This window comes from Oncorhynchus masou, chromosome 6 (genome assembly GCF_036934945.1).
Source record: "Oncorhynchus masou masou isolate Uvic2021 chromosome 6, UVic_Omas_1.1, whole genome shotgun sequence".
Lineage (NCBI taxonomy): Eukaryota > Metazoa > Chordata > Actinopteri > Salmoniformes > Salmonidae > Oncorhynchus > Oncorhynchus masou.
Window position 1 is genome coordinate 62,829,267 of NC_088217.1, and position 19,245 is coordinate 62,848,511.

A 19,245-nucleotide genomic window follows, 5' to 3' on the forward strand; every position below is an offset into this window, starting at 1 on the left:
GCTCAGCTTTCGCTGCCTCCAACTCTGCCTTGGGGCGGCGATATTCCCCAGCTTGTGCCCAGCGTCCCTTTCCGTCCAAAATCTCCTCCCATGTCCAGGAGTTCGGAGATTGCTGCTGCCCGATACCACGCTGCTTGGTCCTTGGTTGGTGGGTGATTCTGTAACGGAATTCTTCGTCCTCCTCTGACGAGGAGTATGAAATGTCGGACCAATGCGCAGCGTGGTATGTGTCCATGGTGTTTATTAACTGAACAACAAAATACAAAATAACAATGTGAAATAAACTAAAACCGAAACAGTCTTGAAAGGTGCCGAAAACACTAGACAGAAAATAATCACCCACAAAACACAGGTGAGAAAAGGCTACCTAACTTTGATTCTCAATCAGAGACAACGAACGATGCCTGCCTCTGATTGAGAACCATACCAGGCCAAACACAAAACCACAACATAGAAAAAAGAACAGACTACCCACCCCAACTCACGCCCTGACCAAACAAAAACAAAGACATAACAAAGGAACTAAGGTCAGAACGTGACAGCAGTAATATCCAACTAAATGCTTGTGTTCATAGCTCCAACTGTGTAGTAATATCTAACTAAAAGATTGTGTTCCTAGCTCCAACAGTGCCGTAATATGTAACTAAATGCTTGTGTTCCTAGCTCCAACAGTGTAGTAATATCTAACTAAATGGTTGTGTTCACAGCTCCAACAGTGCAGTAATATCTAACTAAATGCTTGTGTTCCTAGCTCCAACAGTAGTATCTAACTAAATGCTTGTGTTCCGAGCTCCAATAGTAATATCTAACTAAATGCTTGTGTTTCTAGCACCAACAGTGCAGTAATATCTAACTAAATGCTTGTGTTTCTAGCACCAACAGTGCAGTAATATCTAACTAAATGCTTGTGTTTCTAGCACCAACAGTGCGGTAATATCTAACTAAATGCTTGTGTTTCTGGTTCCAACAGTGCAGTAATATCTAACTAAATGCTTGTGTTTCTAGCTCCAACAGTAATATCTACCTAAATACTTGTGTTTCTAGCACCAACAGTGCAGTAATACAGTGGGGGGGAAAGTATTTAGTCGGCCACCAATTGTGTGCAAGTTCTCCCACTGAAAAAGATGATAGAGGCCTGTAATTTTCATCATAGGTACACTTCAACTATGACAGACAAAATGAGAAAAAAAAATCCAGAAAATCATGTTGTAGGATTTTTAATGAATTTATTTGCAAATTATGGTGGAAAATAAGTATTTGGTCAACTACAAACAAGCAAGATTTCTGGCTCTCACAGGCCTGTAACTTCTTCTTTAAGAGGCTCCTCTGTCCTCCACTCGTTACCTGTATTAATGGCACCTGTTTGAACTTGTTATCAGTATAAAATACACCTGTCCACAACCTCAAACAGTCACACTCCAAACTCCCCTATGGCCAAGACCAAAGAGCTGTCAAAGGACACCAGAAACAAAATTGTAGACCTGCACCAGTCAGGGAAGACTGAATCTACAATAGGTAAGCAGCTTGGTTTGAAGAAATCAACTGTGGGGGCAATTATTAGGAAATGGAAGACATACAAGACCACAGATAATCTCCCTCGATCTGGGGCTCCACGCAAGATCTCAACCCGTGGGGTCAAAATGATCACAAGAACGGTGAGTAAAAATCCCAGAACCACACGGGTGTACCTAGTGAATGACCTGCAGAGAGCTGGGACCAAAGTAACAAAGCCTACCATCAGTAACACACTACGCCGCCAGGGACTCAAATCCTGCAGTGCCAGACGTGTCCCCCTGCTTAAGCCAGTACATGTCCAGTACTGTCCAGCAATTGGTGGCTGACTAAATACTTTTTTTGCCCCACTGTATCTAACTAAATGCTTGTGTTCCTAGCTCCAACAGTGCAGTAATATCTAACAATTTCACAACAAATACCTAATACACACAAATCTAAGTATAGGAATAAATATATAAAAATATATGGACGAGCGATGTCAGAGCAGCATAGACAGATACAGTAGAATAGTGGACAATTTGCACTAATGTAAATAAACATAGATGATGGAACATAAACCAGTTTTCTTAACGTGATGAACCGCTAAGGAGACATAAATATTTACCATCTAAACCATGTGACCTCTCACCTCTCTGGCTGTTGAAGTGTTCTTAACCAGTCCCTCAACAGCTCTCTGACCGAGCTCCACCCTCACTGGGTCTTCCGAGGAGAGGAAGGCTGAAGAGGGATGGAAGGATAAATGCATCAGTCAGTCAATAAAGTGTAGAGCTTCTGTCTATTCTGTCTGACAAAATCACTATTTTAGTAGTTCATTAAAGTAAATAAGGCTTTATGACTGCTGAATACCAACTATCAATCACTTAGATCATGTATTTTCAGGTAGAGATACATCATTGGGACGTCCCTAGCACATTTAAGTTGACATTTAAAATGGTTAAGGTAGGGGTTTAGGGTAGGGACGTCCCTAGCCCATTGAATTTGACATTTCAATGGTTAAGGTAGGGGTTAGGGTTTAGGGTAGGGATGTCCCTAGCCCGTTGAAGTTGACATTTAAATGGGTAAGGTAGGGGTTGGGGTTAGGGTTTTAGGGTAGGGATGTCCCAAGGTTTCCAGACAGAATAATGCACGATGGTCAATGCTGTCTCTTTTACGTAGGTGTAAAAGAAACACAGACTAGACAAGTAAGTGCGCAGGTCATTGAAGTTTAAAAAATAGCATCTAATTATGCCAATCTGTATGTGGGATTGTTAGATAAGAATTTGATTGTCCGCCTTAACAATCCATTCTCGCACCTCATCGGGCTCTGTAAAAAAGGCTTCATTGACGACGCGTTCCATCTATTCCAGGGCACAGCAGAGGAACTTCATCGATTCCACTCCTTCATCAATACAAGCAGTGAACATCTGAATTTAACCCTCACCTGTGATGCGCATGAAACAAGTTATCTGGACATGTTGATTAACATCTGCTAACCATGTGTATGTGACAAATCAAATCTGATTTGATTTGAGTCACAAGAGTGCGATGAGCCAAGTAAAGCCCCCCAGCCAAACCCTCCCCTAACCCGGACGACGCTTGGCCAATTGTGTGCCGCCCTGTGGGACTCCGGGATCACAACAGGTTGTGGTACAGTCCGGGATCAAACCCTGATCTGAAGTGACGCCTCTAGCACTGCGATGCAGTACCTTAGATCGCTGTGCCACCTGGGCATAACCTTTTTTTTAACCAATTCTGATGGTTGTTAAAAGTGGGATTTTGACATTATTACCTTTATATCAACACACTCAGCACTCCCAACACCCCCAACTAACAATCTCTTTGGCCTCGAGACATCCAGTGACCACTTGATTCCATGTGACCAAATGTAACAGGGTTATATTGGTGATTCCCCTTGCCACTTTATTGTTAAGCCAATGGGTTTTTGGTTTGAGTTTTGTCTTGCCTTCACCTACTCAACATGGCATCTTATTGGCTGGTTTGCGTAGCTTGCTTACGATGGGGGATGTTCCAGTTAGAATCGTCCCAGTGAACAAGCACCAAACCAGCGGTAAGTTGTTGGTTGCAAAGCACTGTACATCAAAAGTGATTTTTATACTCTCAAGTGATGATTTAAATGTACAATTTATATCAAATTGTTTGTCAATGTTATTCGAACATCACACATAAGATGCAGCGGTTTTTGGAGAATATTTGTTGTGCAATTTGTTGTAAAGAATTCCCGCCAGTACTAGCTAGCAACTTACTGTGTCTGGTGGGGGGGGGGGGGGGGTTCATATATTTTGTACAGTGCGTGAATGCAGAGTTGGATGGTGAGCCGTGCATTGCATGACGTGCAATTTTGTGCTGTTCCTATCAGGTACATTGTTAAAGATATTATGTTGTATATTGTAATTGTATTATTTTGGTAACTAGCCCAGTGAACAAGCACCAAATCAGCGTGCGTGAGTTCTAAGTTGGATGGTGAGCCGTGCATTGCATGACGTGCAATTTTGTGTAGTTCCTATCAGAATACATCTACATGACTGGTGCTACACGTTGGAGTTCCGTGTCGATGACTGATTATACACAACGCAAGAAGAGTACTGTTACACAAACATTCCTGAGGCTGAGTCTCAAATAGTCGCCTGTCCCTTTTTAATAGCCGGGCAATGGCACACATAGCAAATACACTTTGGGTCTAAATTAAAGGAGCTTCAATTATAATTTAATTACATATTTTAAATGTCCATAATATCTGCATTAATAGTGGAATGATAGTCACAATATTCCTAAACAAAAAAATAATCTCGATCTTCTATTGTGTTATTGACTGAATGTTTGTTTATTCCATGTGTAACTCTGTGTTGTTTTTGTCGCACTGCTTTGCGTTATATTGGGCAGGTCACAGTTGTAAATGAGAACTTGTTCTCAACTGCCCTCCAGGTTAAATAAAGGAGAAATAAATAAAAATACAAAAATGTAGGAGCAGTATGGACCTAGTCTGTTCATGATATACATCTACATTATGTATTGTTACACCATGTAGGAGCAGTATAGACCGACAGTAGCTGGCTACTTATTTAGATTTAGTTTGACTTAATGAAACTGCCTTAAATGTGCCGTAGTAAACATTTTTAATCGTACTAATCAATCAACACATTCATGTCTTTATATGTCTCAATATAATAGTATTATTTTATTAAATCCATTTTTAAATAATCTATGTCTGAAAATGAAATATGATCCTCAACTCCGTTTCCCCTCCAGTCAGCAGACGGCGATGTGCGTCTTTCAGGCGACGCTGCCAGCGTGACGTATAATCTAGTGGACGGTTCTTCAGAAACAGCTCGTCAACCACCTCCGTAGCCTGCTAGACGACATAGCCGAAAGATTCAAGCTATTTATACGCTTTCGGTGTATATTTCCTACTGTATTTTAGACACACTTCTATCGTATCTACTTGTTAACCTATTTAATTTAATATTACGTTATTTTGTATTAGTCAGCTATAGTAGCTGGCTGGTTAAGTTAACCCTAGCCTAGTCGCTAATGATAGCTAGCTAGCTAACATCCCCGAACATGAGCTCCCTAAACTACTCCCCTCCTGTTAAAGAAGAGGAGGTCTGTTGGACGGAGGAAGAAGCTCTGGCGCTGAACATTGTCGTGAAAGAGGAGAAGAAAGAGGAGGATGTCACAGTAAAACAAGAAGTAGAGGGTGAGACTGTTACAGTGAAAGAAGAAGCGAAAGGCGTTTCAGTGAAAGAAGAGGAAGACCCGTTCAGAGTGAAAGAGGAGGAGGATGTTACAATAAAAGAAGAGGAGGAGGATGTAGTTTTTGGAGTGAAGGAAGGGGAGATTACTGTCACATTGAAAGGAGATCTGATTAACACCAGTAAGTACCGCCTTAAATGTGTTTTTAACTTTGATATTCGGAGTTGGCTCGTCAATACCTCTTCAATGGAGGGGCAATAGGATGATGACTGATATGTCTAGAATCAGACAACGTAGATAATAAGTTACCCCTTGTTTTCTCCATTCCGTTTCCAAAAAAATGACTTAACATATATATTTGAGAAGGGTCTATATGCTGACCGCAGACTGGGGCACGGCGTGTAGTGATGATTTACTACACACCGTGCCCCCCAATAGTGCCATGCGAGAGTTTGGTTGGCTTCACCAAAGATTATGATGTACTGACAAGATGTCTCTCCATTCTAACAAAGGGAGTCGTTGTCCACAAAGCTGCACTGCGGGTTGTCTAGCTCCCACCTATCCTTTCTTTGGATTGGTGGACACATCTTATTATTGTAAACTATTGTTTATATTCTATGAGGGTTGTTGTCGTCAACCGCCTGTATTCAATGGAGAGAGATGCTAAGCTACTAGCATGAATATGCATAGCGATCTGATGACAACTCCTAGAGTGTTTTCTAACAAAGTTGTCGGTACGTCACGTGTCCACATAATAACTTAAGCGTTACGAAACTTCTGTTAGATCTAGTAAATCTCATGTAGCAAATAAGCCATTCATTTGGTTGTAGACCAAATTTGACACTTTCCACATTGGGTTGATAGTTGTTTCCACTTGGATACAACCTACTGTAGCCTACTGGCATGACCTAGAGAGATACAATCTACTGTCGCGAACAGGCATAACCTAGAGAGATACAACCTACTGTAGCCTACTGGCATGACCAAGAGAGATAAAACCACTTGGATACAACCTACTGTAGCCTACTGGCATGACCTTCAGAGATACAACCTACTGTAGCCTACTGGTAGATCACACTATCTAGAAAGTTTATCTGTATTTTTCGTAGCTGTCTACATACCACCACAGACCGATGCACGAAGACCACACTCAATGAGCTGTATTCCGCCATAAACAAACATGAAAACGCTCATCCAGAGGCGGTGCTCCTAGTGGCCGAGGACTTTAATGCAGGGAAACTTAAATCTGTTTTATCTCACTTCTATCAGCATGTTAAATGTGCAACCAGAGGGAGAAAAAAACTCGAGACCACCTTTACTCCACACACAGAGACTCGTACAAAGCTCTCCCTCGCCATCCATTTGGCAAATCTGACCATAATTCTATTTTCATAATCCCTGTTTACAAGCAATAATGAAAGCAGGAAGCACCAGTGACTCGGTCAATAAAACTCTGATGCTTAGTTACAGGACTGTTTTGCTAGCACAGACTGGAATATGTTCCGGGATTCTTCCGGTGGCATTGAGGAGTATACCACATCAGTCATTGGCTTAATCAATAAGTGCATCGATGACATCCCCACAGTGACTGTACTTACATACCCCAACCAGAAGCCATGGATTACAGGCAACATCCGCACTGAGCTAAAAGGCTAGAGCTGTTGCTTTCAAGGAGCGGGACTCTAACCCGGAAGCTTATAAGAAATCCCTGTATGCCCTCCGACGAACCATCAAACAAGCAAAGTATCAATAGGGGACTTAGTTCGAACCGTACTACACCGGCTCTGACGCTCTACCAGACGAGCTAAAGTACTTCTATGCTTGCTTCGAGGCAAATAACACTGAAACATGCATGTGAGTACCAGCTGTTCCAGACGACTGTGTGATCGCGCTCTCAGCAGCCGATGTGAGTAAGACCTTTAAACAGGTCAACATTCACAAGGCCAGACAGATTACCAAGACGTGTACAATAGGTCTATGTTATTTTTAGGTGAAGTTATGGGCCAATTGGCATACACTTAGTGTACAAACCCTCATTCTCAGGCTGATGGTAAAGCTTGCCAAAGGGCATTTTACTGGTTGAAGTGTTGAAGAATAAAGCAGTTGATTTGTGACCAGTAACACAAATATATTAAGATTCAAAAAAGCCTTACAATTATAATCCAAAAGAAGTGTGAAGTGCACTCATAAGCAACCTGGAAATAGAGGCTATTTTTGCTGTCAGCCTATGAGAACTCCCCTGAGTTTTCCCCCACGGTGGTGAATTAGTGAATAGACACAGGACTTAAAGTGAGTTTCCTTGAGTAGCACTCCCGATATTGCACTTCATGGCTACGCTGTTGGCATAACCTTTTACAGGGGATTTCCTCTGTTGTGGGCCTTTAAACATCTGTCTGACTTTGTTGTTCACACAGGAGAGAGAGGTGACTATTGTGGATCCTCTGGGGAGCCTCAACAACCTCATGATACTGACGAGGCAGAGAAGAGTCTCTGCAGATCAGCACACCCCAAGAAAAACCAGCAGAGACCCAAAGGAAAGAGAACTCACCGCTGCTCTGACTGTGGGAAGAGTTTTGTTTTCTCAGGACAATTAAAATCACACCAGAGAACACACACAGGAGAGAAATCATATAGCTGTGATCAATGTGGGAAGAGTTTTACTACATTTAACAATCTGATGATACACCAGAGAACACACACAGGAGAGAAACCTTATAGCTGTGATCAATGTGGGAATAGTTTTGTTTCATCTGGGCTTCTGACTGTACATCAGAGAATACATACAGGAGAGAAACCATATAGCTGTACTCAATGTGGGAAGAGTTTTACTCAGCTAAGCAACCTGATTTCACACCAAAGAATACACACAGGAGAGAAACCTTATAGATGTACTCAATGTGGGAAGAGTTTTACTCAGTCAACCAGCCTGATATCACACCAGAGAACACACACAGGAGAGAAACCTTATAGCTGTGATGAATGTGGAAAGAGTTTTGCTACATCTAGCAATCTGACACTACACCAGAGAACACATACAGGAGAGAAACCTTTTAGCTGTGATGAATGTGGGAAGAGTTTTACTACATCTAGCAAACTGACTCTACACTACAGAACACACACAGGAGAGAAACCTTTTAGCTGTTCTCAATGTGACAAGAGATACTATGATAAATGTTCTCTGATTACACATCAGAAAATACATGCATGAAGGCGTTGTTTCATGATATCAATGAAATTATGTCACAATGTTGAATGTTTAACAATGTAGAAGGAGTATTTTAATGATGTCACATTGTAGAACCCTAAACGTTTGCTCCCTGTTATATTGATTTCAACATGATATGGATATTAGCCTCAGGGGGAAAATCCAGGCTCTGAATTGAAAGAGTAATATTTATATGATTTAACAAAAAGTGCTGTCTTACACTTACCGTGTTGGTGGCCAACTTTAATCACACACTTTAATAAAAATGTAGTAAGATGTTTTCCACAAATTCTCCTCCAACCAGTGATGCACACATTATTCTCAGATTCCGTGTGGTTTTTGAGCTGTTAGTTTCAACAGGACGTGCAACCTCATCTCCCTCTCGGCACAATTGATTTCAACATGATATCGATGAGTGATGACAAATAAGTTCTGCGCTTATTTGTTTAGCGACCCCTACATTTAAATGCATCACTCCAAAATGTAGCTGACTGTCTTCTGCAGATTGTCCTCTAACCAGTGAGGTGAAATATATCTCCCATTTCCATGTGTTTTCTTTAGTTGTGTTAGGTACAACCCGATTCCCCCCCCCCCCTAATTGATTTCACTGATTTATTGCTACATGCCAAAACAACAGCGTTTCTGGTTCTTGTGCAGTACGTAAGATGCCTGTTTAAAAATACAAGTAATATGTATTATTGTGGCAGATGTTTGTGTTTATATAGCTCAATTTATCACAAACTGTTTCTGCATAATGGTTATTGATTTGGACACATTAAAACTTTGTTTTGACATTGGGCTATCCCACCTAGCAAAATGTAATTGAAAAGACGTTGAGAAGAACACTGCCCGATGTCCAATATACGTTCGGTTGAAGTGAAAGTTGAGATGTCATTTTTTCAATTCACTTGCAGCCTATACACATGGACGCAGTATAACAAATTGGTCTGTAATCAATTTTATTCGCATTCTTACATCACTCCAATATTTCTTTGCGACTTTCAAACATCCCACTGTCGAAGAAGCATGTCTCAAATCCCCTCATATTTCAAACATTCAGCCTGACAAAATATACATGTTTTATTATTCCATGCCTCACCATTAAATTAATTATTGCCAATGCATATTAACAAAGGGACATTTGGTTTTCATATTTACATTTAGTAATAATAATTATTTATGCAACCAACTGACAATTTTTGGGTACAATTATATTGACATTGTTATCCTGCTTTTAGAATATCATTGTTCATTCTCAGATGCTATTACATTTGGTTTGGCACATGACATTAGGGACTGGGCCCCGATCCAACAACATGCCTATCTAGTGAGCCCTGAAAGAGAGAGAAGCTCTGCAGTGAGGTGGAAAGTTACTACGGATATTGCAGGAGTTTCCTCTTGAAATCAGACATGTCCGTGGTAAGGACAACTTGGTTGTTGATTGTCTTCAGGGGGGTGTCGTCAAAAAGTTTTGTGTTTAGCCAGTGCGTTGCCATGGATCACAATTGATTTTGACTGCATGTTTTTCCGTATTGGAGATGAGTTTTGTTTGGGCTCGTTCCAAGGGGACGAGAGTTCTAGAAGCTCGTGAGTTAAAAAAAATAATATTGTAGAAAAAAATATTTAGAAATGTGTTTTTTCTTGTTTTTAATTGTTGACAGCCAGTAGACACCATGTTTATATTGTAGAAGGTGAAGCATTGTTGTTCATTTTAATAGGAATTGGAAGTTGTTTTCTGTTGGTGGTGAGTAAACTTGTCCAACAAAGGTATAGGATATATTTGTTGTCTTAAGGGAGAAGTTGTTACAGGCTTTGGTTTTTCCATTTATGTTTTGAGGTTGGACTTTAGCATATATAGCTCGTTAGCACTGTGAGGGAATTTTCTGTTAAACCTTACTAATGCATGTGTAGCAAAATATAATTATTTAAGCCGAGGCATTGGGCTTGAGATAGAAGTTTGGTAAAGAACCTATAACATAGAAAAGTGTGTTGATAGAGGCCTGTTCTAACTGTTCTGGGTGTGTAGAATGAACCCATGATGTTCAGACACTCAGCCAAGAATATGACAGAAACTGACTGGTTCCTCTTGATCCTCCACAGAGTAAAGGTTATATCCTGCACACCAGTAACAGAGCTATTGTTTTGGAGCCTGTTTCTGGGGAAAGATTGTGGTGGAGAAATCAGAATTAGCTCAGTAACATAGATAATTAAGATGTCTTATCTGCAGAATATGCTGATATGAACTATTGACCTCTTGCTATTAGAATGTCTCCTTTCTGACTCTGGTGTTGGCAGCCACACTTCCTTCCTCAAATGGGCCTCAGTCACCTTGGGTCCAAAGAGGGGAGAAGTCAGGCTTATCCATCACATGTCCCTGTTGCTATGCAGAATATCAGCATCGATCACATGTCCCTGTTGCTAGGCAGAATATCAGCATCGATCACATGTCCCTGTTACTAGGCAGACTATCAGCATCTTTCACATGTCCCTGTTGCTATGCAGAATATCAGCATCGATCTCATGTCCCTGTTGCTAGGCAGAATATCAGTATCTATCACATGTCCCTGCTGCTAGGCAGAATTTCAGCAGGGAGGAAGGCAAAAGAGATCAGAAGGAAACGTTGTTTCCATATGTGAACTGTGTGTTTATTGCGAAACATGTGAAGGGATAGCATGAGTAATGGGGAACCAATCACTTGTCTCCACAGTGTCTGTGCATCAGTCACCTCCTAGGGGGAGATTGTATTTGGGGCCCAAGGCCTGGCACAGGATGTGTGGGGTTGGTGTTTGGAACCATTGTACGTCATCTCTGAAGTTGCACCTATCCTGAGATAGTATACAACCCAGAAGCAAGCCTCCCTGTTAATGATTATGGGTAGAATTTCCACCACAGCAACTAGGGCGAACTGATTGGTATCACCTCGTTAGTCAGAATGTGTTGGCTTGTCCATCTTAGGGTTGGATGTTGCATCCAATTGTTAGTATTGTAATCAATGACATTTCCTTAGGGTGCTCATTAGTCTTTCAGTTGTTATTCTTCTGTTTTTTATCCTCTTATATTGTGCAGTAAATATGTCTGTTTATTTTCATTGTTTTTATAAAAAAAATCCTGTGAAGTCATTGTGTTGCCTCCATGTCTGAAATGTGGTGTATAAATAAAGCTTGATTTGATTTGAACATATTGTAAAACATATGAACCCAATGACCGACCAATCAACACACTCTTGCTAAACCAATTAACAAATATGTGCAAAAGCAACACATATCTTGGTCCATCTTAGTATGAAAAACAGTATAAATTCACTAAATCTTCCACTATGTCAATATAGTGCATGGTATGTAAGTTTAGTATCACTTTTCAACCAACCCAGTGCATTTGTTGAAAATGAAAAATGTTGAAATCAACATTACGTCAAAGGATTCAACTACTGAAACAAATATTTGGATCAAACAGATCAATCCCATTGGACATTAGGTTTTATTCAGACCCTGCCAGCATGGCCAGAGATGTAACTTATAAGCACAGAACCAAGCACAGACTAAAAACACATAAGTATTAGATCTACTGCCCTGGTCTCGTAGGTCACTGCATCAGACACCATTCACAATGCTGGCTGAGGTACGAGTAAAACATGACATTATTTCCTAACCATTCACAATGCTGGCTGAGGTACGAGAAAAACATGTTATTTCCTAATTGTAAAAAAAAACACTCCATTATCAACTAGTCTCTCACTGTTTAACCAGAATAACATGAGTTGTGTCCTTCAAACTGTTAGACTGTTAGTCCATAATCATATTCAGCTACTTAGAGGTCATGTATTGTCATGTTATGTTCTCTATAATGAAACATCACCAAGTGAAATAAAGTTGATAAGATACTCTTAATAGACATGAATTAAAAAATGGTTGCTCAGAAATCATTAATTATCATGTTGCTCTCATGAAATGAACTAAATATTTGAATAATTGCAAGGATATGATTTGCATATTGCACATGGACCGTAAGAAATCCTGAATGTATTGAAATGCCTGGAGGGGACGTGTTAATTTATAACCCATCATTTATACCTGTTAATTCATAACCCATCATTTATACCTGTTAATTCATAACCCACCATATATACCTGTTAAATCATAACCCATCATTTATACCTGTTCAGTCATAACCCATCATTTATACATTTTATGAGAGGGGCATGCTTATTTAAGATGGTGAGGAAGGCACTTTTAAAGAATAGCCAGGCATCATCTACAGACGGGATGAGGTCAATGTCATTCCAGGATACCCCGGCCAGGTCGATAAGAAAGGCCTGCTCGCAGAAGTGTTTCAGGGAGCGTTTGACAGTGATGAGGGGTGGTCGTTTAGTCGCAGACCCATTACGGGTGCAGGCAGTGATCGCTGAGATCTTGATTGAAAACAGCAGAGGTGTTCTAGAAGCTAGTGAGTTTTAGGAAGACGAGAGTTCTAGAATCTAGTGAGTTTTAGGAAGATGTGACTTCTAGAAGCTAGTGAGTTGTAGGATTCTATAGAATGAAAAAGGAGAGAAAAATAATACTATTGTATATTATTATTTAGAAATACATGTTTTTTATTGTTTTTAATTGTTGACAGCCAGTAGACACCATGTTTATATTGTAGAGGGGGGTGAAGCATTGTAGTTGGGATCTCAGGGAGACACTTTGGGAACTGTCACGATCGTCGTAGTGAGGAGACCAAAGCGCAGCATGGTGTGAATACATACTTTTAATGAATGACGAAAAACACGAATTAACCTAAACAAACAAACAAAATAACAAAACAAATGTGACCGCTATCGAAACTGAGTGCTAACATGCAACATCACATAGACAATAACCCACAAACCACAATACAACAGGCTACCTAAATATGGTTCCCAATCAGAGACAACGACAAACACCTGCCTCTGATTGAGAACCATATCAGGCCAAAACACATAGAAACAGACTAACTAGACATGCAACATAGAATGCCCACTCATATCACACCCTGACCAAACAAAACATAGAAACAAACAACGCAAATATTGGTCAGAGTGTGACAGTACCACTCCCCCCCCTAAGGTGCGGACTCCGGCCGCAAAACCTAAACCTATAGGGGAGGGTCTGGGTGGGCATCTGGCCGCGGTGGCGGCTCTGGCGCGGGATGTGGACCCCACTCCACCACAGTCATTGCCCTCTTCAAGGGCCTCTTTACAGTGACTACCCTCGCCTCCAACCTTGGGCCTAAGACCCTACTTAAAGGCCCCACTGGACTGAGGAGGGCCTCTGGACTGAGGGGCAGCTCTGGACTGAGGGGCAGCTCCGGACTGGCTGACGGCTCTGGCGGCTCCTGGCTGGCTGACGGCTCTGGCGGGTCCTGGCTGGCTCAGGACAGACGGGGAGACTCTGGCGGCTCAGGACAGACGGGGAGACTCTGGCGGCTCAGGACAGACGGGGAGACTCTGGCGGCTCAGGACAGACGGGGAGACTCTGGCGGCTCAGGACAGACGGGGAGAGGACAGACGGGGAGACTCTGGCGGCTCAGGACAGACAGACTCTGGGGGACAGACTCTGGCGGCTCAGGACAGACGGGGAGACTCTGGCGGCTCAGGACAGACGGGGAGACTCTGAGGACAGACGGGGAGACTCTGGCGGCTCAGGACAGACGGGGAGACTCTGGCGGCTCAGGACAGACGGGGAGACTCTGGCGGCTCAGGACAGACGGGGAGACTCTGGCGGCTCAGGACAGACGGGAGCCCCTGTAGGAATGAGACGGAGTGGTAGCCTGGTGCGGGGGACTGCCACCGGAGGGCTGGTGTGTGGAGGTGGCTAGACCAGACCGTGCAGGCGCACTGGAGCTCTTGAGCACCGAGCCTGCCCAACCTTACCTGGTTGAATGCTCCCGGTAGCCAGGCCAGTGCAGTGAGGTGGAATAGCCCGCACTGGGCTGTGCTGGCGAACCGGAGACACCATGCGTAAGGCTGGTGCCATGTACGCTGGCCCGAGGAGACGCACTGGAGACCAGATGCATAAAGCCGGCTTCATGGCACCTGGCTCGATGCCCACTCGAGCCCGGCCGATACGAGGAGCTGGAATGTACCTCACCGGGCTATGCACACGCACTGGGGAGACTGTGCGCTCCACCGCATAACACGGTGCCTGCCCGGTCCCCCTCTCTCTCCGGTAAGCAAGGGAAGTTGGCGCAGGTCTCCTACCTGGCTTCACCACACTCCCCGTGTGACCCCCCAAGAAATTTTGGGGCTGTCTCTCGGGCTTCCAACCACACTGCCGTGCTGCCTCCTCATTCCGGCACCTCTCTGCTTTCACTGCCTCCAGCTCTGCTTTAGGGCGGCGATATTCCCCTGGCTGTGCCCAGGGTCCTTCGCCATCCAGAGTTCTGTGTCCTTTGCCGCTGCTGCTGGCCGTTACCATGCTGCTTGGTCAATTGTTGGTGGGTTATTCTGTTACGATCGTCGTAGTGAGGAGACCAAAGCACAGCGTGGTGTGAATACATACTTTTAATGAATGACGAAAAACACGATGTACACTAGACAAACAAACAAAATAACAAAACGAACGTGACCGCTATCGAAACGGAGTGCTAACATGCAACATCACATAGACAATAACCCACGAACCACAATACAAAACAGGCTACCTAAATATGGTTCCCAATCAGAGACAACGACAAACACCTGCCTCTGATTGAGAACCATATCAGTTCAAAACATATAGAAACAGACTAACTTGACATGCAACATAGAATGCCCACTAATCACACCCTGACCAAAGAAAACATAGAAACAAACAACGCAAATAATGGTCAGAGTGTGACAGGAACGGAGCAGATCGACCCACCTTTGATCTGAGAGGTAGCGAGCCGAGTGGTTACCACATCCTGAATGTAGTTTAAAAAAAAGAAAGATGTGAGCGAAACACGTAAAGTGGAGTTTTTTTTTTAGAAAAACCTCGTAGCCTCTGAGTGTGTATTCCTGTGTGGGGGGGGGCACCTTGGAGGTGTAAACAGGGTCCAGAGTCAGGAGGCTCTGAGTGTGTATTCCTGTGTGGGGGGGGGGCACCTTGGAGGTGTAAACAGGGTCCAGGAGGATCTGAGTCAGGATTCCTGGCTCTTGAGTGTGTATTCCTGTGTGTATTCCTGGGGGGGGGGGGGCACCTTGGAGGTGTAAACAGGGTCCAGAGTCAGGAGGCTCTGAGTGTGTATTCCTGTGTGGGGGGGGGGGCACCTTGGAGGTGTAAACAGGGTCCAGTCAGGAGGCTCTGAGGCTGAGTCAGCTATCTGTGTGAACTGGATGAAAACTAGAATCTGTGTTTACTAGTTAAGACCATTTATGATATAGTATAAGATAGGTAGGTGCACCTGTAATTATTTTAAACCTGCACCCCATTTTAGAAGTATTGAAAGATGAAAGATAAATATATGAGTTGCATTATCCTAGGAACTAACCATGACATAGAAATGTGAAAATATTCCTGCAGGTTAAAATATTGTTGAAAAACAACTAATTGATTAGTTATGTTTGAGAATAACATTGTGTGACTGTGATATGAGATTTGTGTGACTGTGATATGAGAGTTGTGTGACTGTGATATGAGAGTTATGTGACTGTGATAATGCGTCTTAATCTGACATTTGGATAGTAACATATAGAAATATGCTTAATCAGATGATTGAAATTTGGATAATAAGCGGGATGATATTTTAGAAAGCAGCGTAAGGTCTATAGTTCCTGGGAGGCTTGATTTTGCCGTGGTCTCTGGGAGGTTAGAGAACCGTTGACGATCCGGTCATTGTCCCGTAATACTCCGCTGGGAGTATGTTTGGAGAGCTGCTTCGGAGCTATAGAGAGTCCTTGAAAATGCAAATGAAGTGTTTGTCGTGAGTACCTTAGAATTTCTTACGTTTTATATGGATTCTGTGAATATATGAAAATATAATGAATTGTATGTGTGTATAATAATTACTAGAGATTTGATGAAGTAATGCTGGGAATAGAATTAGATACAATTTAAACAACCCATATGTAGACAAACGTAGGTTTTAAGTTGGTATCTTCAATGAATAATTTGATAAAGATGAGGTTTAGGCATTATTTAACAGTCTACAAAGTCTGGGCAGTTTTCTCAGAAACTGATGGGAGTAAGTTACCCTAAGGATGAAACTATAAAAAGCTTATTGGATTTTCTCCGTCCGGGTACTACAATTGAAATAAAACTGCCCTTAAGGCCTGAAAAGGTTATAGTTTTGTTGGGGGGGGGGGGGGGGGGTTCTTCCCAGTATGAGAGGAGTTGCTAGGTTTATTTAACCTTTTTCCATAAAGTTAAAGTGAACCAAGGTGGCTGACTAGCTGTTGACTAGCTGTGGCTGCCTAGCTGTTGATGTTGAAGAAGCGTCCCGTCCACTAGATTATAAATCACAGTGGCAGAATCACCTGAAGGATGCACGTTGCCATCTGCTGACTGGAGTTGGTATCGCAAAAAAGAAAGAGAGAATTAGAGAGAGCATACTTAAATTCACACAGGACACCGGATAGGACAGGAAAAGTACTCCAGATATAACAAACTGACCCTAGCCCCCCGACACATAAACTACTGCAGCATAAATACTGGAGGCTGAGACAGGAGGGGTAAGGAGACATTGTGGCCCCATCCGATGACACCCCTGCCCAGGGCCAAACAGGAAGGGTATAACCCCACCCACTTTGCCAAAGCACAGCCCCCACACGACTCGAGGGATATCTTCAACCACCAACTTACCATCCTGAGACAAGGCCGACTATAGCCCACAAAGATCTCCGCCACGGCATAACCCAAGGGGGGGCGCCAACCCAGACAGGAAGATCACATCAGTGACACAACCCACTCAAGTGACGCACCCCTCCTAGGGACGGTATGAAAGAGCCCCAGTAAGCCAGTGACTCAGCCCCTGTAATAGGGTTAGAGGCAGAGAATCCCAGTGGAAAGAGGGGAACCGGCCAGACAGAGACAGCAAGGGCGGTTCGTTGCTCCAGAGCCTTTCCGTTCACCTTCTCACTCCTGGGCCAGACTACACTCAATCATGTGACCCACTGAAGAGATGAGTCTTCAGTAAAGACTTAAAGGTTGAGACCTAGTTTGCGTCTCTGACATGGGTAGGCAGATCGTTCCATAAAAATGGAGCTCTATAGGAGAAAGCCCTGCCTCCAGCCGTTTGCTTAGAAAATCTCGGGACAATTAGGAGGCCTGCGTCTTGTGACCGTAGCATACGTGTAGGTATGTACGGCAGGACCAAATCAGAGAGATAGGTAGGAGCAAGCCCATGTAATGCTTTGTAGGTTAGCAGTAAAACCTTGAAATCAGCCCTTGCTTTGACAGGAAGCCAGTGTAGGGAGGCTAGCACTGGAGTAATATGATCAAATTTTTGGTTCTAGTCAGGATTCTAACAGCCGTATTTAGCACTAACTGAAGTTTATTTAGTGCTGTATCCGGGTATCTGGAAAGTAGAGCATTGCAGTAGTCTAACCTAGAAGTGCCAAAAGCATGGATTAATTTTTCTGCATCATTTTTGGACAGAAAGTTTCAGATTTTTGCAATGTTACGTAGATGGAAAAAAGCTGTCCTTGAAATGGTCTTGATATGTTCTTCAAAAGAGAGATCAGGGTCCAGAGTAACGCCGAGGTCCTTCACAGTTTTTGAGACGACTGTACAACCATTAAGATTAATTGTCAGATTCAACAGAAGATCTCTTTGTTTCTTGGGACTTAGAACAAGCATCTCTGTTTTGTCCGAGTTTAAAAGTAGAACGTTTGCAGCCATCCACTTCCTTATGTCTGAAACACATGCTTCTAGCGAGGGCAATTTTGGGGCTTCACCATGTTTCATTGAAATGTACAGCTGTGTGTCATCCGCATAGCAGTGAAAGTTAACATTATGTTTTTGAATGACATCCCCAAGAGGTAAAATATATAGTGAAAACAATAGTGTTCCTATAAACGGACCCTTGAGGAACACCGAAATATACAGTTGATTTGTCAGAGGACAAACCATTCACAGAGACAAACTGATATTTTTCCAACAGATAAGATCTAAACCATAGCCAGAACTTGTCCGTGTAGACCAATTTGGGTTTCCAATCTCTCCAAAAAATGTGGTGATCAATGGTATCAAAAGCAGCACTAAGGTCTAGGAGCACGAGAACAGATGCAGAGCCTCGGTCTGATGCCATTAAAAGGTAATTTACCACCTTCACAAGTGCAGTCTCAGTGCTATGATGGGGTATAAAACCAGACGGAAGCATTTCGTATACATTGTTTGTCTTCAGGAAGGCAGTGTGTTGCTGCGCAACAGCCTTATCTAAAATTTTTGAGAGGAATGGAAGATTCGATATAGGCAGCATATTTCAGACATGGATGCAACAGAATGGCTTCACAGGAAGAAAAAAAATAAACAAATATTTAGCACACAACAAACAGAAGACTAACAACTGAAAGACTAATGAACTTTCTAAGGAAATGCCATTGATTAAAATATTAATTGGATGCAATTTCCAACCCAAAATATACACTTGTTTTTTTAGAAGGGGCACTGGAAGTTGACAAGTATCAACAACTGGGACCTGAAAGACACCCCCATGAGACCCACTAAATCTGCCTAAGAAGTGGAAAACAAAAGAAAAACCCACACCAAACTTAAAGACAGGAAGCAAACCAAAAAGGTGGAGACTCTCCACATCTATCAAGACAACTGGAGCACTGGGCCAGACACTCTTAATAAATCCTCTTGTAACTACCCATCCCGGATCCGGGAACGTAATCATCAACTGACACTAATTAGCAT

The 19,245-nt window shown here is 42.7% G+C and overlaps 1 protein-coding gene across 1 annotated transcript; it reads left to right on the forward strand.

Annotated features, from left to right (window-relative positions):
• The first annotated feature begins 4,838 nt into the window (after window positions 1-4,838).
• LOC135542404 (gastrula zinc finger protein XlCGF17.1-like) lies at window positions 4,839-11,586 on the forward strand. Its single transcript, XM_064969334.1, has 2 exons — window positions 4,839-5,386; window positions 7,620-11,586. Exons 1-2 carry the CDS (start codon window positions 5,074-5,076, stop codon window positions 8,411-8,413), a joined length of 1,107 nt encoding a protein of 368 aa, XP_064825406.1. The 5' UTR covers window positions 4,839-5,073; the 3' UTR covers window positions 8,414-11,586.
• Window positions 11,587-19,245: the final 7,659 nt, after the last annotated feature.

Coding starts and splice junctions, on each gene's coding strand:
- LOC135542404 (XM_064969334.1), top strand. CDS start 5,074: ATGAGCTCCCTAAACTACTCCCCTCCTGTTAAAGAAGAGGAGGTCTGT. Junction 5,387..7,619: donor AGGAGATCTGATTAACACCA/GTAAGTACCGCC, acceptor TTGTTCACACAG/GAGAGAGAGGTGACTATTGT.